General features: G+C 38.8%; 1 protein-coding gene across 1 annotated transcript; it reads right to left on the bottom strand.

The window, feature by feature from the left end:
* Positions 1-10,097: 10,097 nt before the first annotated feature.
* LOC100665078 (olfactory receptor 11G2-like) lies at positions 10,098-12,341 on the bottom strand. Its single transcript, XM_010601023.3, has one exon. The coding sequence runs from the start codon at positions 11,070-11,072 to the stop codon at positions 10,098-10,100; it is 975 nt and encodes a 324-aa protein (XP_010599325.2). The 5' UTR covers positions 11,073-12,341.
* Positions 12,342-23,049: the final 10,708 nt, after the last annotated feature.

The following is a 23,049-nucleotide window of genomic DNA, read 5'->3' as shown; positions in this document are numbered from 1 at the left end:
AGATAAAACCCTATTACACATGAGATGAATTTCCTATATAGTATTTCCATACATGTACTAATATGTCCACTAGAGCATATAATGTATTGACTAAATTATATGTTTCTATATTTCACTCTAGACTGAAAACTCTTCATGGACGATGTAAATTCATCTTTATATTCTCAGTTGACTCTGTTTCTGGCGCATGGTAGGCATTTGCTGAATGAGTTAATGAATAAATGAATTCTAGACTTGCCACCCTGTCACCAAAAAGCTGAGTTTCTGAACATCACCATTAGTGAGTTTCCAATCTGAACATCATTGGGCAGAATCTTGTGCGACTCTGACCAAACTTGCCAGCAGGGTCACATTTAGACCTTGTGGCCCACTAATCCCACCTTGTCTCATGTCCCTGTCATCCTTTAGGGTCCACTCTAAATGTAAGCCTGTCCAGTCACTTATTCTGTTTCATATTTTCAACCCTATTATTGACATTTTAACCCTGGTGGCATAGTGGTTGAGTGCTAAGACTGCTAATCAAAAGATCGGCAGTTTGAATCCACTAGGCACTTCTTGGAAACTCTGTGGGGCAGTTCTACTCTGTCCTGTAGCGTGGCTATGATTCGGAATTGACTCGATGGCAATGGGTTTAGTTTACATTTTGGTTAGTCCTTCTCCTTATTCCATCTTTTTCTTCCTAATTCCACCCCGCCCCCCGTACTTGCTTGGTGAATGGTTCTTCTGTCCATTCATCAATCCATTTAGCATTTACTAAGCAGGAAACTTGACAGACATTCAAGGCACCTTCTAATTCTGTCGCCTCCCATGTGTAATTAATTACCAAATCCTGTTGATTTTCCCTGCCGAATGTTTCTGAAATCTGTCTGGAGCACATGGGAAATCAATGTAAGCATGCTCTCCTTGTTTGGATGGTTCAGTAGTGGAGTGCAGCAGCCACATACATAACCTAGAAAGAAAAATGGGCTGCTTTTTAGGAAGGCAGTTTTAGGAAGGCAGCATGTAGTTTAATGAGAAAGGAAGAGGAAACCCACTCTGACAATCTATGGGGTGTCCTACCACAGCTGAGACAGGTTCACAACTGATTGACTAGATTCAGTAATACTTAAGTCAGCAGTACTGTTACACCACCCACTTAAAGGAAGATAAATAAAATCAAATTGATTTGGTTCCAGTACGCTATGACCTACTGTGGAAGCTTGGGCAAGTTGACACCTATCTTGCAGAAGAATTCTTGTGAAAAAAGCATTGAATGTGTATGCCTAGCACAGTGCTTGGAGTATACAAGGATCTAAAAAAAAAAAAAGGTAGATGTTATTTTAATACTACTACTACTAGCAGGAGCCCTGGTGGTGCAGTGGTTAAGACCTACCGCTGCTAACCATAAAGGTGGACAGTTCAAACCCACTAGCTGCTCCTTTGAAACCCCATGGAGGAGTTCTACTCTGTCCTGTAGGGTCCCTATGAGTCAGAATAAATTCAACAGCAATGGATTTTTTTTTTTACTACTACTAATAAACATGGTTTAATAAACACAATTAGAAAGTAATTGGGATAACATTTAGCATAATCACTTAGTTTAAAAATTACTTAAAAATCCAGTTGACAAACAATAATTTTAAGTTATTTTAACAGAAGGGATTAAGAAGTTACCCCATTTCAATATGTCACATAACAAACAAACCTACAGGCAGCTCTCTAGGTTGCTCAGATTTATTTTATTAATCTCCTTGTACATTCTGGCTCTCAGAAACATACAGCTTCATATGACATAAGTAGGAGGATATGAAAACACACTAGTGTTCACAATTCAATATGCAGAAAATAAATGATTAAAGGAAGGGCATTACATTAGCTGGGGTGTGCATAAGAGTAAATAAGAATAAGCTGTTTAACTGAGGGCTTTCTAAAAGCTGAGTTCTGCACCACACTGAACAGTCTTCTAACATCAAATTATGAAATGTAGCAATTTTATGAATAATGAGAGATTCCTTTGTGAATCATGAGGCAAGAAAGTTTAAGGGAATGTTAAGCTGAAGAACACCTGAGTAACTGGGTCCTCAGTCAGCAGCTCATTATAACATACCTGATTATTTAAAAAAAAAAAAAAAGTTTTTTTTTTTAGAGATACAGTTTACTGTGGATAAAATCACATATCCAGAATTATAAAACCCACAGAAGTTTGCAAAACTATATTAATAGTGAAAGGGGATTCCACTGGAGCTAGTGTCTATGTATGGATGTCTCAGGAAAAATCCAGTGAAGCCTAGATAGGGAGAAAAGTTACTTACGTCTCATGATAGGACAAAGTGTGGACGCAGCTGGGAACAAACACTGTGTCTGGGTACCCTCTTGGATGGTTTTCAATGCGTACCATGGAATCAGGACCCAGGGATCTGAGCTTTAAGAGTTATCCTGATCATTAGTGCACACTTGGATGTTATTCTAAATCCTAGGAAATACAAAGCTAACCACTGAACCTCTCTTTCCTCCCTTCCTGAGGAGCTCGAAAAAGAAAGTTGGGCAATAGTAATAGCCAATGGAAAGAAGCATACCCTATAGTCAGTCCTTGAGGCGTGGGCCTTAACTGCCAGTTTGGTATTTTCCTCAAGACCTCAGTCAACCACAGGCACCCAGATCTTTCTCCTGTCTGGCCCAGCAGAGAAAGTTCATCAGATGTTTTTTATAGATTAGTTACTTACGCTGCAGAGTTGATGGAAATACTGAGGTATGAACTCATGACGCAATTTCAAAAAGGGGGTACAGGTGAAGGAAGGGAAGAGAGTGTTGTTGAGGCTCTCAAGGGGTACAATTAAAGGTGCATCTTAAAAATTATTGTGAAGCCTTCAGTCTCCCATTGGGACAGTTTGTGCTCAAGGGTCCTTGGTGTAGCATCCTTTCTTCCACCCACAGTCTTCATATAGTTTGGGGTAAGTTGGTCCCTAGAGTGAAGGCAGGAAGAATGTCTTAAAAAGGCAATGGTGAGATATCTGTATGGGTTTACAGAGAACTTTTTTTTTTTCCCAGGGGATGTGTTTTTCACTGTGAAGTCCAGAGAATGTTGAAAATGTACATTGTTTATATTCTCTGAGGGTGCGTTTCCTTCACACAATGGGCATCTCTAAGTTTTTGCTTCCAGGCTTTAACTACTGATAGGCTATTTCTCTTCTATTTGTCGTATCTGTTCTGTGTTCTTTCTTGTTTTGGATTATTCAAGTAATTTTATTATTTAATAATCCCCATTAGTTTTTTTAGTTATACACTCTTGGATAATTATTGTAGTGATTACAATACACTTCCATGATTATTACAGCATGTAGCTTAAATTAGAGCCCTGGTGCAGTGGTTAATTGTTAAGGCTGCTTTCCAAAAGGTCAGCAGTTCGAATCCACCAGCTTCTCTTTCGAAACCCTATGGGGCAGTTCTACTCTGTCCTATAGGGTTGCTATTAGGTGCAATTGACCATATGGCAATGGGCTTGGGTTAGTTTTGGTATATCTTAAGTTCGTACTTTTACCACTTCCTGAACAGTTTAAGATTGTAACAATGGTTTAAATGTATTTGTTCATATATTTTATTTCTACATATGTTATAAATCCCACAAGATATTATAATTATTTTATAAACAGGTTTTTATTTATCCACATTTTTATCCTCCCTAGAGTTCATTCCTTTTTTCACTTCCAGACCATCCCTTTGTAACTGCACTGCAATGTCACTTTTGTCATAAACCGAGTGACTTTATATCTGCGGGTCTTTTAGTGAACTTGCTAACCCTGGTGGCATAGTGGTTAGTAGCTACAGCTGCTAACCAAAGTGTCAGCAGTTCAAATCCACCAGGCACTTCTTGTAAACTCCATGGGGCAGTTCTACTCTGTCCTGTAGGGTCAATATGAGTCGGAATCGACTCGAGGGCACTGGATTTTAATTGGTTCCTTTGGCCTATTTGCTTATGTTTGCCCTAATATCACAATGTCATTACCTTTGTAATAAGTCTTGATGTCTAGGAATATGTCAACCATGTGTATTTTTTTTCTTTCTTTCATATTCTCCTCCTTTTCCTTTTACTTCACTGTTTTTTTTAATAGGTATTTAGCATTACATTGTATGAACACACTGCAATTTATTTCCCCGTTCTCAGTTCATGATTATTTCAATCATTTCATTTAAAATTAGGACTAGCTTGTTAAGTTCCCAAAAATAACTGCTGCAGTTTTGGTTGATAGTTTGTTAAAACTACAGAGCAATTTGGAGAGAATCAATACCTTCACAATACTGAGTTTCAACTCATGAAATAATAACCCCCAGCCAACCCTGTGATGAAATAATACAACCTCCATTTATTTAAATCTTCAACAATTTTTCTTCTGTCATGAGGTCTTTTACCTCTTTTGTTAGATTTTTTTTTTTTTCTGTATGGTAATTTTTTGGTGCCATTATAAGTGGTATCATTCAAATATAGCTTTTGTTGCTGGTATATAGAAATAAAATTAAAATTTATATATTGACTCATATTCAATTAAAAAAAAAACTTTTTTTTATGATTTTTAAAAATTCACCTGTTAAATGTGATATTTTCTTGGGAGATTATTTTGGACATAATACATGTATAATTATACCATTTTAATTTCTTTTAGATATTGCACATAAATATATACAGTTTTTTCAATTTTATATCCTAACTTTCTACTCCTTGTAACTTTAATTTATTTTTCCTGCATAATTGCACTGGCTAGAACCTGAAGTACAATGTTGAACACTAGTGTTTGTAATCAACATCCTTGTCTCCATTGCAAATCTCAAAGAGAAAAACTTTCAAACTAAAACAGTAAGTGCATTTAATGTAGGTTTATTTTTTAAATAAAACCTCTTTATCAGTTAAGAAACAGTTCTTTTATCCCTATTTTACTAAGATATTTTAAAATGGATTATATTGAGTTTTAATATGTGTTTTGCTGTATGTTTTGAAAAGATATAATGTTTATACACTTTTACTTTGTTAATGTGATGAATTACATTGATTTTCTAATTTTAAATCAAACATGCAGTTTTCAGGTATAAATCCAATTCAGTCTTGCTTTTTTTTTTTAGCGTATCTTTCCGGGTTATGGTCATGACTTAGCAGCTTAGCAACTAACCTTTCTGAGAGAAGTAACTATAAAATCTGGACAAAATACAAGCAACCATTTGAATGTACTGGAGAGCAATCTACACAGGTAAAACTTCAGGGACTATAATTCCTGGAAGAAGGCAAAAGCAGGGAAGTGGGCTCCACATTCACCTCCCCGCCCCCCGCCTCAGGATATTTGACAATTCACTAAAAACAAAACGAAACAAAGCAAAACAAAAACCATTGCCTTGGAGTGGATTCTGAATCATAGCGATCATATAGAACAGAATAGAACTGCTCCACAGGGTTTCCAAGGAGCAGGTGGTGGATTCAAGCTGTCAGCCTGAAGGTTAGCAGCTGTAGCTCTTAACCACTATGCCACAAGGGCTCGGACAATTCATTAGGTGGGGGGAATATAGAGGTGTGGAGGCATGGGGAAGAGACGGGGTTGGGGGATGAAGGAATAAAATCTGAATAGAAAGCAGTGGGTTTTGTGAACTGAAGACATAGAAGGTTTGGAGTTTGCAGCTGCCTAAGCAGCAGGTGTTTGAGGTACAAATTCTTTTTTTTTTTTTTTTTAATTTTTATTGTGCTTTAAGGGAAAGTTTACAAATCAAGTCAGTCTCTCATACCAAAATTTATATACACCTTGCTATATACTCCTAGTTGCTTTCCCCCTAATGAGACAGCACAGTCCTCTCCATCCTCTATTTTCCTGTCCATTCAGCCAGCTTCTGACCCCCTCTGCCTTCTCATCTCCCCTCCAGACAGGAGTTGGCCACATAGTCTTATGTGTCTACTTGATCCAAGAAGCTCACCCCTCACCAGTATCATTTTCTGTCCTATAGTTCAGTCCAATCCCTGTCTGAAGAGTTGGCTTTAGGAATAGTTCCTGTCTTGGGCTAAACAGAAGGTCTTTTTTTTTTTTTTTTGGGCTAAACAGAAGGGCTGGGGACCATGACTTCTGGGGTCCTTCTAGTCTCAGTCAGATCATTAAGTCTGGTCTTTTTATGAGAATTTGGGGTCTGTATCACACTGCTCTCCTGCTCTCTCAGGGTTTCTCTTGTGTTCCATGTCAGGGAAGTCATCAGTTGTAGCCGGGCACCATCTAGTTCTTCTGGTCTCAGGCTGGTGTAGTTTCTGGTTTTTGTGGCCTTTTCTGTCTCCTGGCCTCATAATTCCCTTGTGTCTTTTGTGTTCTTTATTTTTCCTTTGCTCCAGGTGGGTTAAGACCAATTAATACATCTTAGATGGCTGCTTGCTAGCATTTAAGACCCCAGATGCCACTCTCCAAAGTGGGATGCAGAATGTTTTCTTAATAGATTTTATTATACCAATTGACCTAGATGTCTCCTGAAACCATGGTAACCCAAACCCCTGCCGCTGCTACGCTGGCCTTTGAAGCAGTCAGTTTATTCAGGAAACTTCTTTGCTTTTGGTTTAGTCCAGTTGTGCTGACTTCTTCCATATTGTGTGTTGATTTTCCTTTCATCTAAAATAGTTTTTGTCTACGATCTAATTAGTGCATACCCCTTTCCCTCCCTCCCTTCCCACTGTCATAACTATCAAAGAATATTTTCTCTCTCTTTAACCTATTTCTCAAGTTCTTATAAGAGTGGTCTCATACAATATTTGTCCTTTTGCAACTGACTAATTTCACTTAGCATAATGCTTCCAGATTCTCCAAGTTTTGAAATATTTCATGGATTCATCATTTTTCTTTATTAACGCATAGTATTCCATTGTGTGAATATACCATAATTTGTTTATCCATGCATCCATTGATGGGCACCTTGGTTGCTTCCATCTTTTTGCTATTGTAAACAGTGCTGCAGTAAACATGAGTGTGCATGTATCTGTGTAATTCTTTTATTTCTCTAGAATATATTCCAAGGAGAAGGATAGCTGGATCGTATGGTGGTTCTATTTCTAGCTTTTTAAGGAAGCCCCCAATCGATTTCCAAAGTGGTTGTACCATGTTACATTCCCACCAGCACTTCCAGTCTCTCCACAACCTCTCCAGCATTTATTATTCTGTGTTTTTTAGATTAATGCCAGCCTTGGTGGAGTGAGATGGAATCTCATTGTAATTTTGATTTGCATTTCTCTAATGGCTAATGATCGTGAGCATTTCCTCATGTATCTGTTAGCTACCTGAATGTCTTCTTTAGTGAAGTGTCTGTTCATATACTTTGCCCATTTTTTAATTGGGTTATTTGTCTTTTTGTAGTTGAGTTTTTGCTGTATCATGTATATTTTAGAGATCAGACTCTGATGGGAAATGTTATAGCTAAAAACTCTTTCCCAATATGTAGATTATTGTTTTACTCTTTTGGTGAAGTCTTTGGATGAGCATAGGTGTTTGGTTTTTAGGAGTTTTGAGTTATCTCCCTTTTTTTTTCCTGCAATGTTAGTAATGTTTTCTATACTGTTCATGTCATGTATTAGGGCTCCTAGCATTGCCCCTAATTTTTCTTCCATGATCTTTATCGTTTTAGCTTTCATATTTAGGTCTTTGATCCATTTTGAGCTCGTTTTTGTGCATGGTGGGAGGCATGGGTCTTGTTTCATTTTTTTGCAAATGGATATCCAGTTACCCCAGCACCATTTGTTAAAGAGTCTATCTTTTCCCCAAGTAACTGACTTAGGGCTTTTGTCAAATATCAGCTTCTCATATTTGGGTGGATTTATATCTGGATACACAATTCTGTTCCATTGGTCTATGTATCTGTTTTTTACAATACCAGGTTGTTTTGACTAATGTGGTGGTTTAATAGTGAGGCCTCCCACTTTGTTCTTCTTTTTCAGTAATGCTTTACTTAACAGGGTCTCTTGGCCTTTCATATGAAGTTGGTGATTTGTTTCTCCATCTCACTGAAAAATGTCTTTGGAATTTAGATCAGAATTGCATTGTATCTATAGATCGCTTTTGGTAGAATAGACATTTTTACAATGTTAAGTCTTCCTATCCATAAGCAAGGTATGTTTTTCTTCTTATGTACGTCTCTTTTGATTTCTTGCAGTAGTGTCTTATAGTTTTTTTGTATAATTCTTTTACATCTCTGGTAAGATTTAATCCTAAGTATTTTATCTTCTTCGGGGCTACTGTAAACGGTATTGACTTGGTGATTTCTTCTTCAATGTTCTCTTTGTTGGTGTAGAGGAATCAAGCTGATTTTTGTATGTTTATCTTGTATCCCAATACTCTGCTGAACTTTCTATTAGTTTCAGTAGTTGTGTTTAGGATTCCTTAGGGTGTTCTGTGTATAAGATCATGTCATCTGCAAATAGAGATACTTTTACTTCTTCCTTACCATTCTGGATGCCCTTTATTTCTTTGTCTAGCCTAATTGCTCTGGCCAGGACCTCCAGCACAATGTTGAATAAGAGTGGTGATAAGGGGCATCCTTGTCTGGTTCCCGATCTCAGGGGGATTGCTTTCACTTTCTCTCCATTTAGGATGATTTTGGCTACTGGCTTTGTATAAATGCCCTTTATTCTGTTGAGGAATTTTCCTTCTATTCCTATTTTGCTGAGATTTTTTTATAATGAATCAGTGGTTGAACTTTTTCACATGCCTTTTATGCATCAATTGATAAGATCATGTGGTTCTTGTCTTTTGTTTTATTCATATGATGGATTGTATTAATCGTTTTTCTAATGTTGAAGCATCTCTGCACGCCTGGTATGAATCCCACTTGGTCATGGAGAAATACTTTTTTGATATGTTGTTGAATTCTCCTGGCTAGAATTTTATTGAGGATTTTTGCATCTACATTCACAAGAGATAGAGGTCTGTAATTTTCTTTCTTTGTGGTGTCTTTACCTGCTTTTGTTATCAGGGATGTGCTGGCTTCATAGAATGAGTTCGGGAGTATTTCATCCTTGTCCTTGCTTGGAAATACCTTGAGTAGTAGTGGTATTAACTCTTCTCTGAAAGTTTGATAGAACTCTCCAGTGGAGCCTTCCAGGCCAGGGCTTTTTTTTTTGTTTGGAGTTTTTAATTACCTTTGCAATCTCTTGTTGTGGGTTTATTTAGTTTTTTTTTTTTTTTACTTCTGTTTGTGTTAGTTTAGGTAGGTAAAGATTTTCTAGAAATTCATTCATTTCACTATGTTTTCAAAAGGAACAAATTCTTGAGAGAGGCGGACCACAGAGAATGACACCCAAAATTTGATGAAATCTTCCCTCAAGGCATTTTTGGATTCCTGTGGGGTCCACTTGATGGTAATGGGTTTTTTTTTTTTTTTTTTACTGTTTATGGAGCCCTGGTGGCGTAGTGGTTAAGAGCGTGGCTGCTAACCACAAGGTCAGCAATTCGAATCCACCAGCTGCAACTTGGAAATCCTATGGGGCAGTTCTACTTTGACCTATGGGATTTCTATGAGTAGGAATCAACTCAATGGGTTTAGGGGTTTTTTTTTTTTTTGAATCTGTTAATATGCAAGATGATACTTCAAGAAATCTAGAAGAAAGCAGAAACTGAGAGTCTGAAGATTTAGGGAGAGATTCCAGGAGTCGGAGGGTGAAATAGGAGTCAGGGCATACTAAACAGGAGCGGCCCTGGTACATAGTCCTGGCTTCATTTGAGATCTCATGAATGCCATGTTCCTGAGTAAGGGCTGTATCCCAGCAGAAAGAGCACTACTGACATGGATCATCTTTAAAACACATAAAGATAACTTTTAAATGGGATTAAAATTATCTACCTCTACTCTATCTACCTGCAAAAAGAACACCTTATCTTGGTTGGGTTGCTACACACAATGTCTGCAGAATTTTTTAAATGCAAAGTCCTGCATTCAAAAAAAAGAAAAAAAAATTGAGGCCTGCTAAGAAATAGTTCTAAATGATCAAAAACTCAGAGAAGAAATAGACAGTAGAAGCAGACTTACAGGTGATTAAGGTTTTGGATCAATACTAGGATGAACAAATATATGAACTATACCATTTTTTTTTTAATCTGAACAAGAGATTAAATATGAGTTTAATATTGCTCAAGGGTCTTCTTGATTAACACTGTTTTTTGTATTCCCAGAAATTTCTGCAGGGCTCTTTTCATATCTTTGTTCCTAAGACTGTATATCACAGGGTTAAGGAGTGGGGTCAAGACAGAATAAAATAGCGTCACAATTTTCTGCATTCCTTCTTCTTGCTGAGATGATAGACTCCCATACATGACCAGTACTGAGCCATAGAAAAGTGAAACCATAGCCAGATGAGACCCACAGATAGAGAAGGCTTTTCTTTTTCCAGCTGCTGAGGGGACTCTTAGTACAGCTCTTAGGACCAGAGTGTAGGATCCCATCATGAAGAAAAAGAGAATAATAATGAGGAGAGGATTTAAGGTGGAGAAGAGAAGCTCCATCACAGGAATTCTTTTGCAAGTGAGTGCTAGAAGGGGACCCGGGTCACATAGGAAGTGGTCAATAATCCTGGATCCACAAAAGGACATTTGGGAAATGATGATAACAGGAATCAAGAACCAGAGGAAAGCAAATATCCAGCAACTGACCACAAGATTGATGCAGAGACGTCCAGTCATAATGGTTGAATAGTGAAGAGGCCGGCAGATTGCAAGGTATCGATCAAATGCCATAACCGTCAAGAAAAAGCCTTCTGTACAACCCAGGGAGAAGAAAAAGTAGAATTGGAGAAAGCACCCAGAGAAGGAGATGACTTTGGTCTTAGAGAGGAAATTGGCCAACATTTTGGGGATACTGGAGGTGACATAGCAGATCTCCAGGAAGGAGAAGTTGGCAAGTAGGATGTACATGGGTGTGTGGAGTCTCTGATCCCAGCGCACAGCACAGATGATGGAACCGTTCCCCATGAGGGTCAGGAGGTAGAGAATAGAGAAGAGCACAAAGAGGAGGATCTGACCCTCCCTGGAGCAAGTGAAGCCCAGGAGGATGAAGCCATCAATGGTGTTGGAGTTGTTGAGGGTGTTGAAGATTTTCATGTGTCTGTGAGCTGTAAAAGACCAGCAAATACTGAATAACAGTGTAAAGACAGATGGGGACCCAGATTTACATTTGAAACACCTTGGGAAAGAAAATAAAGAATTAAATATCAATTGCTACTGTTTTCATTCAACGCTGAGAGATTTCCTAGCTCGCTTTTTTGTTCTCATTCACATTTTCACTAAGGGCTCAAGTAAACTTTTGGTCAGAACTGATAAGCTCTTCAAGTACAGTGCTGTAGAGGTATTTATATTAGAGTTACTCTTAGTAGAATACATATGTATATATCACCTGACAATGTTAAATTTTACCTGAATCCTGTTATCCTGGAAAACAGCCACGGTTCAAGAAATCCCTTTGCCTTTTGTGTTCAGGAAAATGGCTCAATGCAGGTAACAATCCTTCTTCATATGACTTAGATACAACTCTTTGATGCTCTCTTGTGGATCTATGACAAGGTCAGACACAGATCCTCCAAATTCACATCTTCACCTCATAATTACTTAACTGAGCTTATGAACTGCTTGTTCCCACCGATCAATCAGAAATGAAATGCTTGTTAACAAAACTTTGGTTAAGCTTCTCCTAGCTACACTGCCTCCACCCTAGTTCGAGTCATCATTTTTTCCCATGGACCACTGTGATAGTGTCTTAATTGGCTTCCATTCTGACCTCACAACAGACTGCCCTCCATGCCAGAGCCCAAGTGACGCTTTAAACAAAGAAAATCAGATCATTTCCTTCTGTTGTACATAGACTTTAGGTAGCTTCTGAATTCACTTAGAATAAAATATCTAGACCTTGGTTTTTGATTTGTCCCCTCTAAACATCTCCACAATAATTCCATAATAAACATCTCCATAACAAATTATGGGTGACTTTGCAATGAATGGAAATTCCAGAACATTTAGTTATGCTCCTGTAGACCCTGTACATAGACCAAGAGGCAGTTATTCGAACAGAAGAATGTGGTACTGTGTGGTTTAAAATCAGAAAAGATATGTGTCAGGGTTGTATCTTTTCACCACACTTATTCAATCTGCATGCTGAGCAGATAATTCAAGAAATTGGACTATATGAGGAAGAACATGGCATCAGGACTGGAGGAAGACTCACTAACAACCTGCGATACACAGATGACTCAATCTTGATTGCTGAAAGTGAAGAGAACTTGAAACACTTACTGATGAAGATCAAAGACTACAACCTTCAGTATGGATCACACATCAATAAAAAAGAAATCCTCACAACTAGACTTATAAGCAACATCATCATAAATGGAGAAAATATTGAAGTTGTAAAGGATTTCATTTTATTTGGATCCACAATCGATGCCTATTGAAGCAGCAGTCAAGAAATCAAATGACGTATCGCATTTTGCAAATCTACTGCAGAAGACCTCTTCAAAGTGTTATAAAGCAAAGGTGTTACCTTGAGGACTAAGGTGTGTCTAACACCAAGCCATGGTATTTTCAATCACCTTATATGCATGTGAAAGGTAGACAATGAGTAAAGAAGACCAAAGAAGAATTGATGCCTTTGAATTACGGTGTTGGTGAAGCATATTGAATATGCTATGGAGTGCCAGTAGAACAAACAAATCTGTATAGCCAGAATGCACCTTAGAAGCGAGGATGGCTAGACTTCATCTCATGTACTTTGGACATGTCATCAGGTGGAACGAGTCTCTGGAGAAAAATATAATGCTTGGCAAATTCGAGGGTCAGTGAAAAAGAGGAAGACCTTCAACGAGGTGGACTGACACAGTGGCTGCAACAATAGGCTCAAAGAAAGGAAGCATCGTGAAGGTTGCTTAGGACCAGGCAATATTTCATTCTGTTGTGTATGGGGTTCTTCTGAGCGGAATCAACTCAATGGTGCCTAACAACAACAACAACAAATATCTCCAACCACATCTCACAGTTCTAGCAATCAAATTCTCTCACACGCACACAGTGTTATACAAATGGGATGTGCATACAGGCTCTACTAATATAAGCTCTGCACATACAAAATAGGGTTTATTAGAGAAAAACTGACTAGGTGAAAAGTATCAGGGGGCCCACCTTCCCCTGAGCTCTCATGATCCCACTGAGAGGTGTGAATATTTGGAGTGTACTCTTCAAGGTCTGCGTTTCAGTAGAGAAGGACTTCCATACCCCTGTAATGTCCTATACCAGGGGTGGGCAAATTTTTCTTAAATATTTTAGGCTTGTGGACCATATAGTCCCTGTCATAACAATTCAACTCCATTTTTGTAAGGTAAAGTAGCCATATATAATACCTAAATGAAAGAACATAGCTGTATTCTAATAAAAATTTATGTCCACTGAAATTTGAATTTCATAAAATTAACATCATGTATGTCTAATGTTTTATGAAATGTTACTCTCCAATGAATTTTTCCAACCATTTAAAAACGTAGGAAAAGCATTTTTAGCTTGCTGTAATATAAAAACAGGCAGCAGGCCAGATTTGACCCATGAACCATCATTTGCTCACTCCTGCTCTATGTATTTATAGGGACAGGAAAGCAAGGACCATCAATTTGACTATAGAACAGTGGAAGTTCCTTGGTTGAGCAAGTGGCCTTGTTAGAAAGCAGGGGCCTCTATAGGCCAGCAGCTGGAATCAGCCTGTTCTTCTACTGAGCTAACTCAAACCTGCTGGGCCAGGTTTCAGCTAAGTTACTGAAGTGAGTTTCCAAAGCCAGCGTGATATGTCTCTACATACAGACACACCCCCCCACACACAATGACACACTCATGTGCTCATAGCCTTTCCCAACACTTATATTAAACTTCAGTAATATAACTTTGGCCTTTCTTTCTGTTTCTAAAAACAGCCAAGCTCTTTCCTGAATCAGGTCTTTGCTTTCTTGCTCACTGTTTATGCCCATGCCCAGCAAAGTCTGAGGAAGAAAGTAGGTATTATGTAAATATCTGTTAAAGATGATTGTCTACACTGTCACAAACACAGAAAATAAGTATACTCTTTCTCTACATATGTATGTGTATATATATATATATATATACATACACGAGAGAGAGAGAGAGATAGAGAGAGAGAAGGAGAGAAAGAGATAGGTAAGTAGATAGATACTTAACCAGTTACTTCATTTGAACTTTACAAAACCTGTAAGATGAAATTTGAGGGGCTGGCATACACAAGAAAGGTTCCAAATGACTTGAGGCTACTAGAGAGTTCACCCAGGCTTAAGGGGAATTCCATTTAAAGGAAGTAATGGGAGACTGAATGCTCTGGGTGGTAGAACATGTTCCACCCTAGATGGTTTCCTGTCTTGAGGCTACAGATGATTAGGACCCCACAGTCCTGGATGTAGGAGTAGGAGAGGAGGTGGGGTGGAGATTCTAAGTTTAGCATTGCCGTACACTTGCTTAGTCACTCCAGTGGAATCGTTCAAACTTTACGAAGTATAAGAGAGTTCGATTATGTGATTCTTAATGCTTTTTCAATATAAAATGCTTATTCTTATCCCAAATATATGACAACTGCACACGAAATCAAGGCTTTATAGACATAGATGTTTTAGTTACATTTATCTCTCAGACAAAAACATTGGTTGGAGAATTTGTCACTTATAATCAAAGCCACAAGATCCAGGCCAGTTCCCCCTTGGGGTAATTCTCCAGCTTTGAGAGTCTCAAAAATCTGCCCTAGAAAACAAGGTGTGAAAAATGATTCTCTGTGTACCCACAGCCTTTTACATTTGACCTAACTAAATTAATAGTGGGTCAGAAAACTATTTCTAACAATACTATTGTTGCTCACCTTTTACTACTTAGCTCCACTGTACAGAGATCAACTGTGGTGTTTACCCAGAAGAAGTCTATGCAGGAGCTGTTATGTGGTAGCCAAAGTTTCCTGAACCAGCATAGAAGATGCTGTGCAGAGGGAGTGAGAATATGGGTACAGTGGTGTTAGAGCTGTGTTAATGTACATAGGCTGCTCAGAATGAGTTTATGTGCAAAGCAAAGCAAAACAAAACAAAACAAACTCTAACCCGCCTCCCATTATATCTCAGGAAGGTTGGGATAGATCAGACCCAAGTGAGGCAGATCCTGTGCTCTAAATGAGAGAGAGATGTTTCTCTGATTTTTACTTTTTCCCTAAGGCTAGTCCAAGAAGGCACAGTTATTAGAAGCATTATTGCTGTGCCGTCTCTCACACCAGCATAAGCATCTATTTCATTTGATCTGGACGTTTGGTCACATCCATCCCATTTTGCAAAGCCCTTGAAATGAACAACAATTTTCTTATTTGTGATAAATGGTAGGCAGCTAAGATGTAATAGAGAAGCAATGGATTAGGAGTAAGGATCCTAGGTTTGAATTACAACTCATACTTTACCAACTGTGAGAACTTGGTCAAGACAATTATATTAATTATTACCCAATTTTTCTGCCTGTAAAATGCACCTGTAACCCTTTCATCAAAGAGCTGAGCACTCTGAATGAGGTAACATTTGTGGAAGTCCCTTCTCTAGGTCTGACAAATACTAATGCTTAGGAATTGACAGCTGTAGAATGTATAGCTGAAGCAAAGTAAGTAGGTGCCTTTTTAGAGAGCAGTAGTTTTTTCCAGCTCTCTCTCTCTCTTTTTTTTTTTTATTAGAGTTATCTTGTCCTCTAAGTATTACACAATGTCATTTTCTGGGCAAGAGGGAAATGAATCCAAACCTGAAGTTTCTCCTACAGTTTCTGATCTTTCTGGAATGGAGAGGTGTTCTCCTCTACAACAACCATCAAAGAGCAAAGGAGTAGCAATAGGTTTGGGGCGAAGCTTTCTGGTGTTTGTTGGAGGATGGAAGGATTATAAGCCTAACCTCCAGGGAGTGAGTCCTATTTCCCTGCTCCATGAGGATCAATTTACCACTTCTAGAAGGAGAATGGTGTCAGGAGGTTGTTTCTTGCTGATTCTTCCCTTCCTCTGGGGCCTGCCTTCTCTGGAGACATTGATGCCTTCTGCGTTTGTTTTCCTTTCCAGAAGAAGTTAACTTTTACGGTCCCAAACTTTTCAGGGTTGGCATGAGATATAATCAATCAATTTTTTAAGCTCAGTCAGTGTGCCTGCCAGCTGTCTAAGGGAAAAATCTGTCAAAGTGACACAGGCTGAGATGGCTGAGATACAGGAAGCTATTCACTGGAACTCTAGTGAGTGGTTTTGGGGACAGGACCTCTTCTGATTTTCCAGAAAGAAGAGATGATGGGTGGGAGGTGTGATTTTTAAGCTTTCATTTTGAAATAATTTCAAACTTACAAAAACATGAAAAAGCAGTACAAAGAATTCACGTATGTTTTCCGCTGAGACTCCCCAAATATGAACATCTTCAATAGGCACAATATAATTATCAAAATCATTAAACTCACATTGACAGCATGCTACTAACTAGAGACTTTTTTTGACTGTTGCCAATTGTCCCACTTTTCTTTCTAATAAACATAAAAACAAAACAAAACAACAAGACAAACAAACAAAAAAAGGAAGGTCTTTCAGGAAATCCATTTAGCCATAACAGCATTGAAGCAGGAGACCTCAGGAAGACAGTTTTCCTGGCCCTGTGCATAGCTATCCTGGAAATGAAACAAGTTCTTACTCAACATCTACTATATATCTTCCACTGTCATACATTTTGAATAAATATATGTAGGTAAAACAGAGCAATACAGGCAAGTGTATTCCCAAGCCACAAGAGATTTCAGAGCTGAAATTAGCATTAATATTTTGGAAGGGAGTTTTATTGTTATTATTTCATAAAATGAGCTTTTTCTGAATTATTTGTTAAGATCATATTTGCTGTTGTAGGAGTCTGTCTCAGTTACCTAGTGCTACTATAACAGAAATACCACAAGTGGATGGCTTTAACAAACAGAGATTTATTCTCTCATTTAGTCTCGGAGGCTAGATGTCTGCATTCAGAGTGTCAGCTCCAAGGGAAGGCTTTCTCTCTTTTTGGCTCTGGGGGAAGATCCTTGTCATCAAGCTCTCCCTGGTCTAGGAGCTTCTCAGCATAGGGACCCTGGGTCCAAAAGATGCACAGGCTCTTGACTCTTTTTGCTTGGTGGCATGAGGACCCCTTGTCTCTCCTTGCTTCTCTGATTTCTATCTCAAAAGAGATTGATTCAAGATACAACCTAATCTTATAGATTGAGTCCTGCCTCATTAACATAACTTCCTCTAATCTTGCCTTATTAACATCACAGAGGTAGGATTTACAACATACAGGAAAACCATATCAGATGACAAAATGGTAGACAGCCTCTGAATACTGGATGTCATGGATTGAATTGTGTCCCCCCAAAATATGTGTCAATTTGATTTAGGCCATCATTCTCAGTATTGTGTGGTTGTCCCCCATTTTGTGATTTTAATTTTTTGCTAAAAAGGATTAGGGTGGATTGTAACAGCCCCCTTACCCAGGTCACCTCCCTGATCCAGTGTAAAGGGAGTTTCCCTGTATTGTGGCCTGCAGCACATTTAATTCCTCAAGAGATAAAAGCAAAGGGAAGCCAGCAGAGAGTTGGCGACTTTATATCACTAAGAAAGCAGTGCCAGGAGCAGAACATGTCCTTTGGACCTGGGGTCCCTGTGCCTGAGGAACTTTCGACCAGGGGAATATTGAGGACAAGGACATTCCTCCAGAGCTAACAGAGAGAGAAGGCCTTCCCCTGGAGCTGACACCCTGAATTTAGACTTTTAGCCTACTTTACTGTGAGAAAAGAACCTTCTCTTTGTTAAAGCCGTGCACTTGTGGTATTTCTGTTATAGCAGCACTAGATGACCAAGACACTGGGAATCATGGCCTAGCCAAGTTGACACACATTTTTCGGGACACAATTCAATCCATAAGAGAATTCATTTTCACTTAATGAGGTGAATCAATTTAAAGAAATGTAATTTAAAGAAACTTGCTTTATAGCCAAATTTTCAGGAATATACATACTCAGAAACATGAAGTACACATTATTGATAGCAGCAATCTCCTTCTTAAAAATCACTTGATGGGACCTTTGTCCCTTCCTTCATAACTTCCTTTATTTCTCTATTCCTTTTTTTCTTCCTCAAAGGCAGAAGTTTATACAGCACCATAACACACCAGGATATATAGATTCATATCTGGAGTATGCGTGAAGGTGTTGCAGGAATAAAGGATTCATCAGATACATCACTGATTCTTTCCCCTAATTGGATATCAGCAATAAGCATTCTAGTATGGAAAGAAATGTCAGAAGATGATATTGCCTTCTGAGGCCACAGTTTGGTTGACACTCGCTACTGGTGAGCAGAAGCTTTTTACCACTTCTCTTAGAAGCAGAACTGCAAAAATTGCTCTGCTGCTCACATTTTCTGATACCACGCAGTGGAAGTCATTTCTCGGAATTAAAACCATTTTCTAGTAGGAAAAGTGTGGGAGACTTCACCCCACTCTGGCTATCATTTTCTGCAGCCAAATGATTTCAGGTGAGCTCCCCTGTTGGGTAGTTCCAGATCTTCTTCCTAGAATGTCTGTATGAATGGTTAGCTCAGGACTATCAACAACTACAGAATGATACCACTTTTTTTTTTTCTTTTTAAATATTCTCTTCTGGTATCAGGTTTGCCATCCTCATTTTCTGTTTTTAAATTCCATTGTTGCTTTGGCTAATTCTTCCTTCCTCCTTCCCTTCTTCTGTGTTTGTATGGGTGCTTGCAAGAGAGAGACTTTCTCTTTCCCTCCCGTCCTCTTTTCTTTCCTTCCTTCTCTTCTGGTACCTTTCTTCATTCTTTTCCTCCTTCCCTTCCTTCCTCTCTTCCCCCTTCCTTTCCTCTCCTCTTCTGGCTGTCTTTTGCCTTTTTAGCCTTCTTAGAGGATTTTCTTGTACTTCTGGAAAAAATTCGTATATGAAACTTGTTGAGCATTTTCATCATCAGACAATTAAGGCTGAAAAAAAATTGAGTTTGTACTAAAATTTTACTTTGAATATTATCAGAACTTCTCCATTACCCTACTGTCATGACTGAGTGGCTCTTGGCGTACTGGTGTCCCCCTGATCCCTCATTGGTGTCCTTATACACTTGTCATTTTCATCTTTTTCTAATATTATTGTTCACTTTCTGTGTGTCACGAACCGACTGATACCTCTGTCCTGAGCCATCATCCCCATCATAGAATATCTATTCCATCCTCTGAGTCCCACATTGGAGGGTGTACTTAAAAAAGGCAGGCATTTACTACATTATCAAAAGAATACACTCTGTAGTGACACCAATCTCAAACCCTTTTGTCCATAGCCTACTTGACAAGGGTCTGAATTTTGCCCTCATGTCTTTTTTGGAATGAGAATTAACCAAACTCGTGAATTGCCTTTTTATAACCCAGTGGTACCAACAATTCCTGATTTGGTGAAGAGGGACATTAAGTATAATCCTCTTCTGCTGATCCAAATTGACCTGTCTTTAGTCTTTATAAATCTCTAACTTCTAGTATAAAAAAGTTCTGTACGTGTAATCAAATTTTCGTAAAAATACCACAAACAAAATCAAAAGGTGAATGATGGATTAGAGAAAAATTTATATACATATGACAGATAAAGGGTTTATCTCTAAAATATAAAAGATTTCTTAGGAAAAATATAAACAATTTAAAAATAGATAAAGATATTAGAGAAAAAATTGTAGCAGTGGTAATTCCAATGGTCAATGACATAGGAAAAAAATTCTCAACATTATCACTAGTAAAAGAAGTGTCAATGACATAACCAATACGCTATTTCTTCTGGCCTACCAGGTGGCAGAATTTAAAGCAATGATACACATATTGTTGGTGGAAATGTGAATGTGTCCTGCCTCGAGTGAAGGTAATCTGATAATATTTATTATATGCATTGGCCTTTGACCCAGAAATACACTGAGAATCTATCCTATAAAATAAAAATGCAAGTATATATATATACACACACACACACATTTATTTATATATGCATGTGTATTCCAGCATTGTTTCTAGGGACAAAAGGACAAAAATGAAGTTAATACATTTAAATAGGGAATAGTGGGTAAAGGAACTATTAAATAGCTAATAAGAGGAATGAGTTAAAATCTATACCATTTGACTTTGAAGGAATTCATCAATGGAATGTTAAGGGAGAAAAAAACAAGGTTGAGAAATTTACATTATAGCATGGAAACTTCCATATTTTTTAAAATTTTTATTGTGCTTTAAGCAAAAGTTTACAAGTCAAGTCAGTCTTTCACACAAAAACTTATATACACCTTGCTACATGCTCCCAATTGCTCTCCCCCTAATGAGACAGCCCACTCTCTCCATCCACTCTCTCTTTTCATGTGCGTTAAGCCAGCTTCTAACCCCCTCTACCTTCTCATCTCCCCTCCAGAGAGGAGATGCCAACATAGTTTCAAGTGTCCACTGGATAGAAGAAGCTCATTCCTCACCAGCATCCCTCTCCAATCCATTAACCAGTCCAATCTCTGCCTGAAGAGTTGGCTTTGGGAATGGTTCCTGTCCTGGGCCTACAGAAGGTCTGGGGGCCATGATCACCAGGGTCCTTCTAGTCTCAGTCAGACCATTAAGTCTGGTCTTTTAAAGAGAATTTAGGGCCTGCATCCCACTGCTCTCCTGCTCCCTCAGGGGTTCTCTGTTGTGGTCCCTGTTAGGGTAGTCATCTGTTGTAGCTGGGCACCATCTAGCTCTTCTGGTCTCAGACCGATGTAGTTTCTGGTTTATGTAGCCTTTTCTGTCTCTTGAGCTCGTAATTACCTTGTGTCCTTGGTGTTCTTCATTCTCCTTTGATCCAGGTGGGTTGAAAACCAATTGAGGCATCTTAGATGGCTGCTTGCTAGCATTTAAGACCCCAGGCACCTCTCTACAAGGTGAGATGTTGAATGTTTTCATAATAGATTTTACTATGCCAATTGACTTGGATGTCCCCTGAAACCATGGTTCCCAAACCCCCGCCCCTGCTACGCTGGCCTTTGAAGAATTTAGTTTATTCTGAAAGGAATTTTCCATATTTTAAGACAATTTGTAAAATCCAAATTTATGTGAATCCATATGTGTATAAGTGTATATGTGTGCATGAGTGTGTAAATATATGCGTGTGAAAAGTGTGTGTATATGTATATACGTGTGAAATTATATGCCCATGGAAGATGATGAGGGCTATTAATTATTGATACTGTTTATCTAGCTAGAGTGTGAGGTGGTTGTGGAGACAGAAGAGAAGGAATGGAGGAAGGGAGATGAAAGGAAAAAATGAAGGGTGGCTTCTATAGAAACATCATGTCTGCTGTGATCATATAGGTAAATATAGATATATGTGGTAAACCAAAACCATACGCACTGCCATTGAGCTGATTCTGACTCATAGTGACCCTGTAGGATGGAGTAGAACTGCCCCATAGGGTTTCCAAGTCTGTGAATCTTCATGGAAGCAGACTAGCACATCTTTTGTCCTGTGAGTGGCTGGTGGTTTTGAGCCACCGACCTTTTGGTAGCAGTCTAGTGCTTAACCACTGCACAACCAGGCCTTTATACGTATATCTAATATGTTTTGTTGTTGTTGTTGTCGTTAGGTACCGTCGAGTTGGTTCCGACTCCTAGCGTCCCTGTGCACAACAGAATGAAACACTGCTTTGTCCTGAGCCATCCTTACAATCATTATGCTTGTGTCCTTGGCGTTCTTCATTCTCCTTTGACCCAGGTGGGTTGAGACCAATTGATGCATCTTAGATGGCTGCTTGCTAGCGTTTAAGACCCCAGACACCTCTCTACAAGTTGGGATGTCGAATGTTTTCTTAATAGATTTTACTATGCCAATTGCCTTAGATGTCCCCTGAAACCATGGTCCCCAAACCCCCGCTCATTGTTGCAGCCACTGTGTCAATCCACCTCATTCAAGGTCTTCCTCTATTCCACTCACCCTGTACTCTACCAAACGTGATGTCCTTCTCCAGGGGCTGATCCCTCCTGACAACATGTCCAAAGTATGTAAGATGAGTCTCGCCATCCTTGCTTCTAAAGAGCATTCTGGTTGTACTTCATCCAAGACGGATTTGTTGATTCTTTTGGCCGTCTTTGGGATATTCAATATTCTTTGCCAACACCACAATACAAAGGCATCAATTCTTCTTCGGACTTCCTTATTCATTGTCCAGCTTTCACATGCATATGATGTGATTGAAAATACCATGGCTTGGGTCAGGCACACCTTAGTCTTTAAGGTGACATCTTTGCTTTTCAAGACTTTAAAGAGGTCCTTACTGCAGATTTATCCAATGCATTGCGTCTTTTGATTTCTTGACCGCGCCTTCCGTGGTTGTTGATTGTGGATCCAGGTAAAATGAAATCCTTGACAACTTCAATCTTTTCTCTGTTTATCATGATGTTGATCATTGGTCCAGTTGCGAGGATTTTTGCTTTCTTTATGTTGAGGTGTAATCCATACTGAAGGCCGTGGTCTTTGATCTTCATCAGTAAGTGTTTCAAGTCCTCTTCACTTTCAGCAAGGAAGGTTGTATCATCTGCATAATGCAGGTTGTTAATGAGCCTTCCTCAATCCTGATGCCCCGTTCTTCTTCATATAGTCTAGCTTCTCGGATTATTTGCTCAGCATACAGATTGGATAGGTACGGTGAAAGGATACAACCCTGACGCACACCATTCCTGACTTTAAACCAATCAGTATCCCCTTGTTCTGTACGAACAGCTGCCTCTTGATCCATGTACAGATTCCTCATGAGCACAATTAAGTGTTCTGGAATTCCCATTCTTTGCAATTTTATCCATAATTTGTTATGATCCACACAGTCGAATACCTTTGCATAGTCAATAAAACACAGGTAAACATCCTTCTGGTATTCTCTGCTTTCAGCCAGGATTCATCTGACATCTGCAATGATATCTCTCGTTCCACGTCCTCTTCTGAAACCAGCCTGAATTTCTGGCAGTTTCCTGTC

This window comes from Loxodonta africana, chromosome 10, assembly GCF_030014295.1.
Source record: "Loxodonta africana isolate mLoxAfr1 chromosome 10, mLoxAfr1.hap2, whole genome shotgun sequence".
NCBI classification, from domain to species: domain Eukaryota; kingdom Metazoa; phylum Chordata; class Mammalia; order Proboscidea; family Elephantidae; genus Loxodonta; species Loxodonta africana.
The sequence above is the reverse complement of the archived record's forward strand: the minus strand, read 5'-3'. Positions and strand labels throughout refer to the sequence as shown.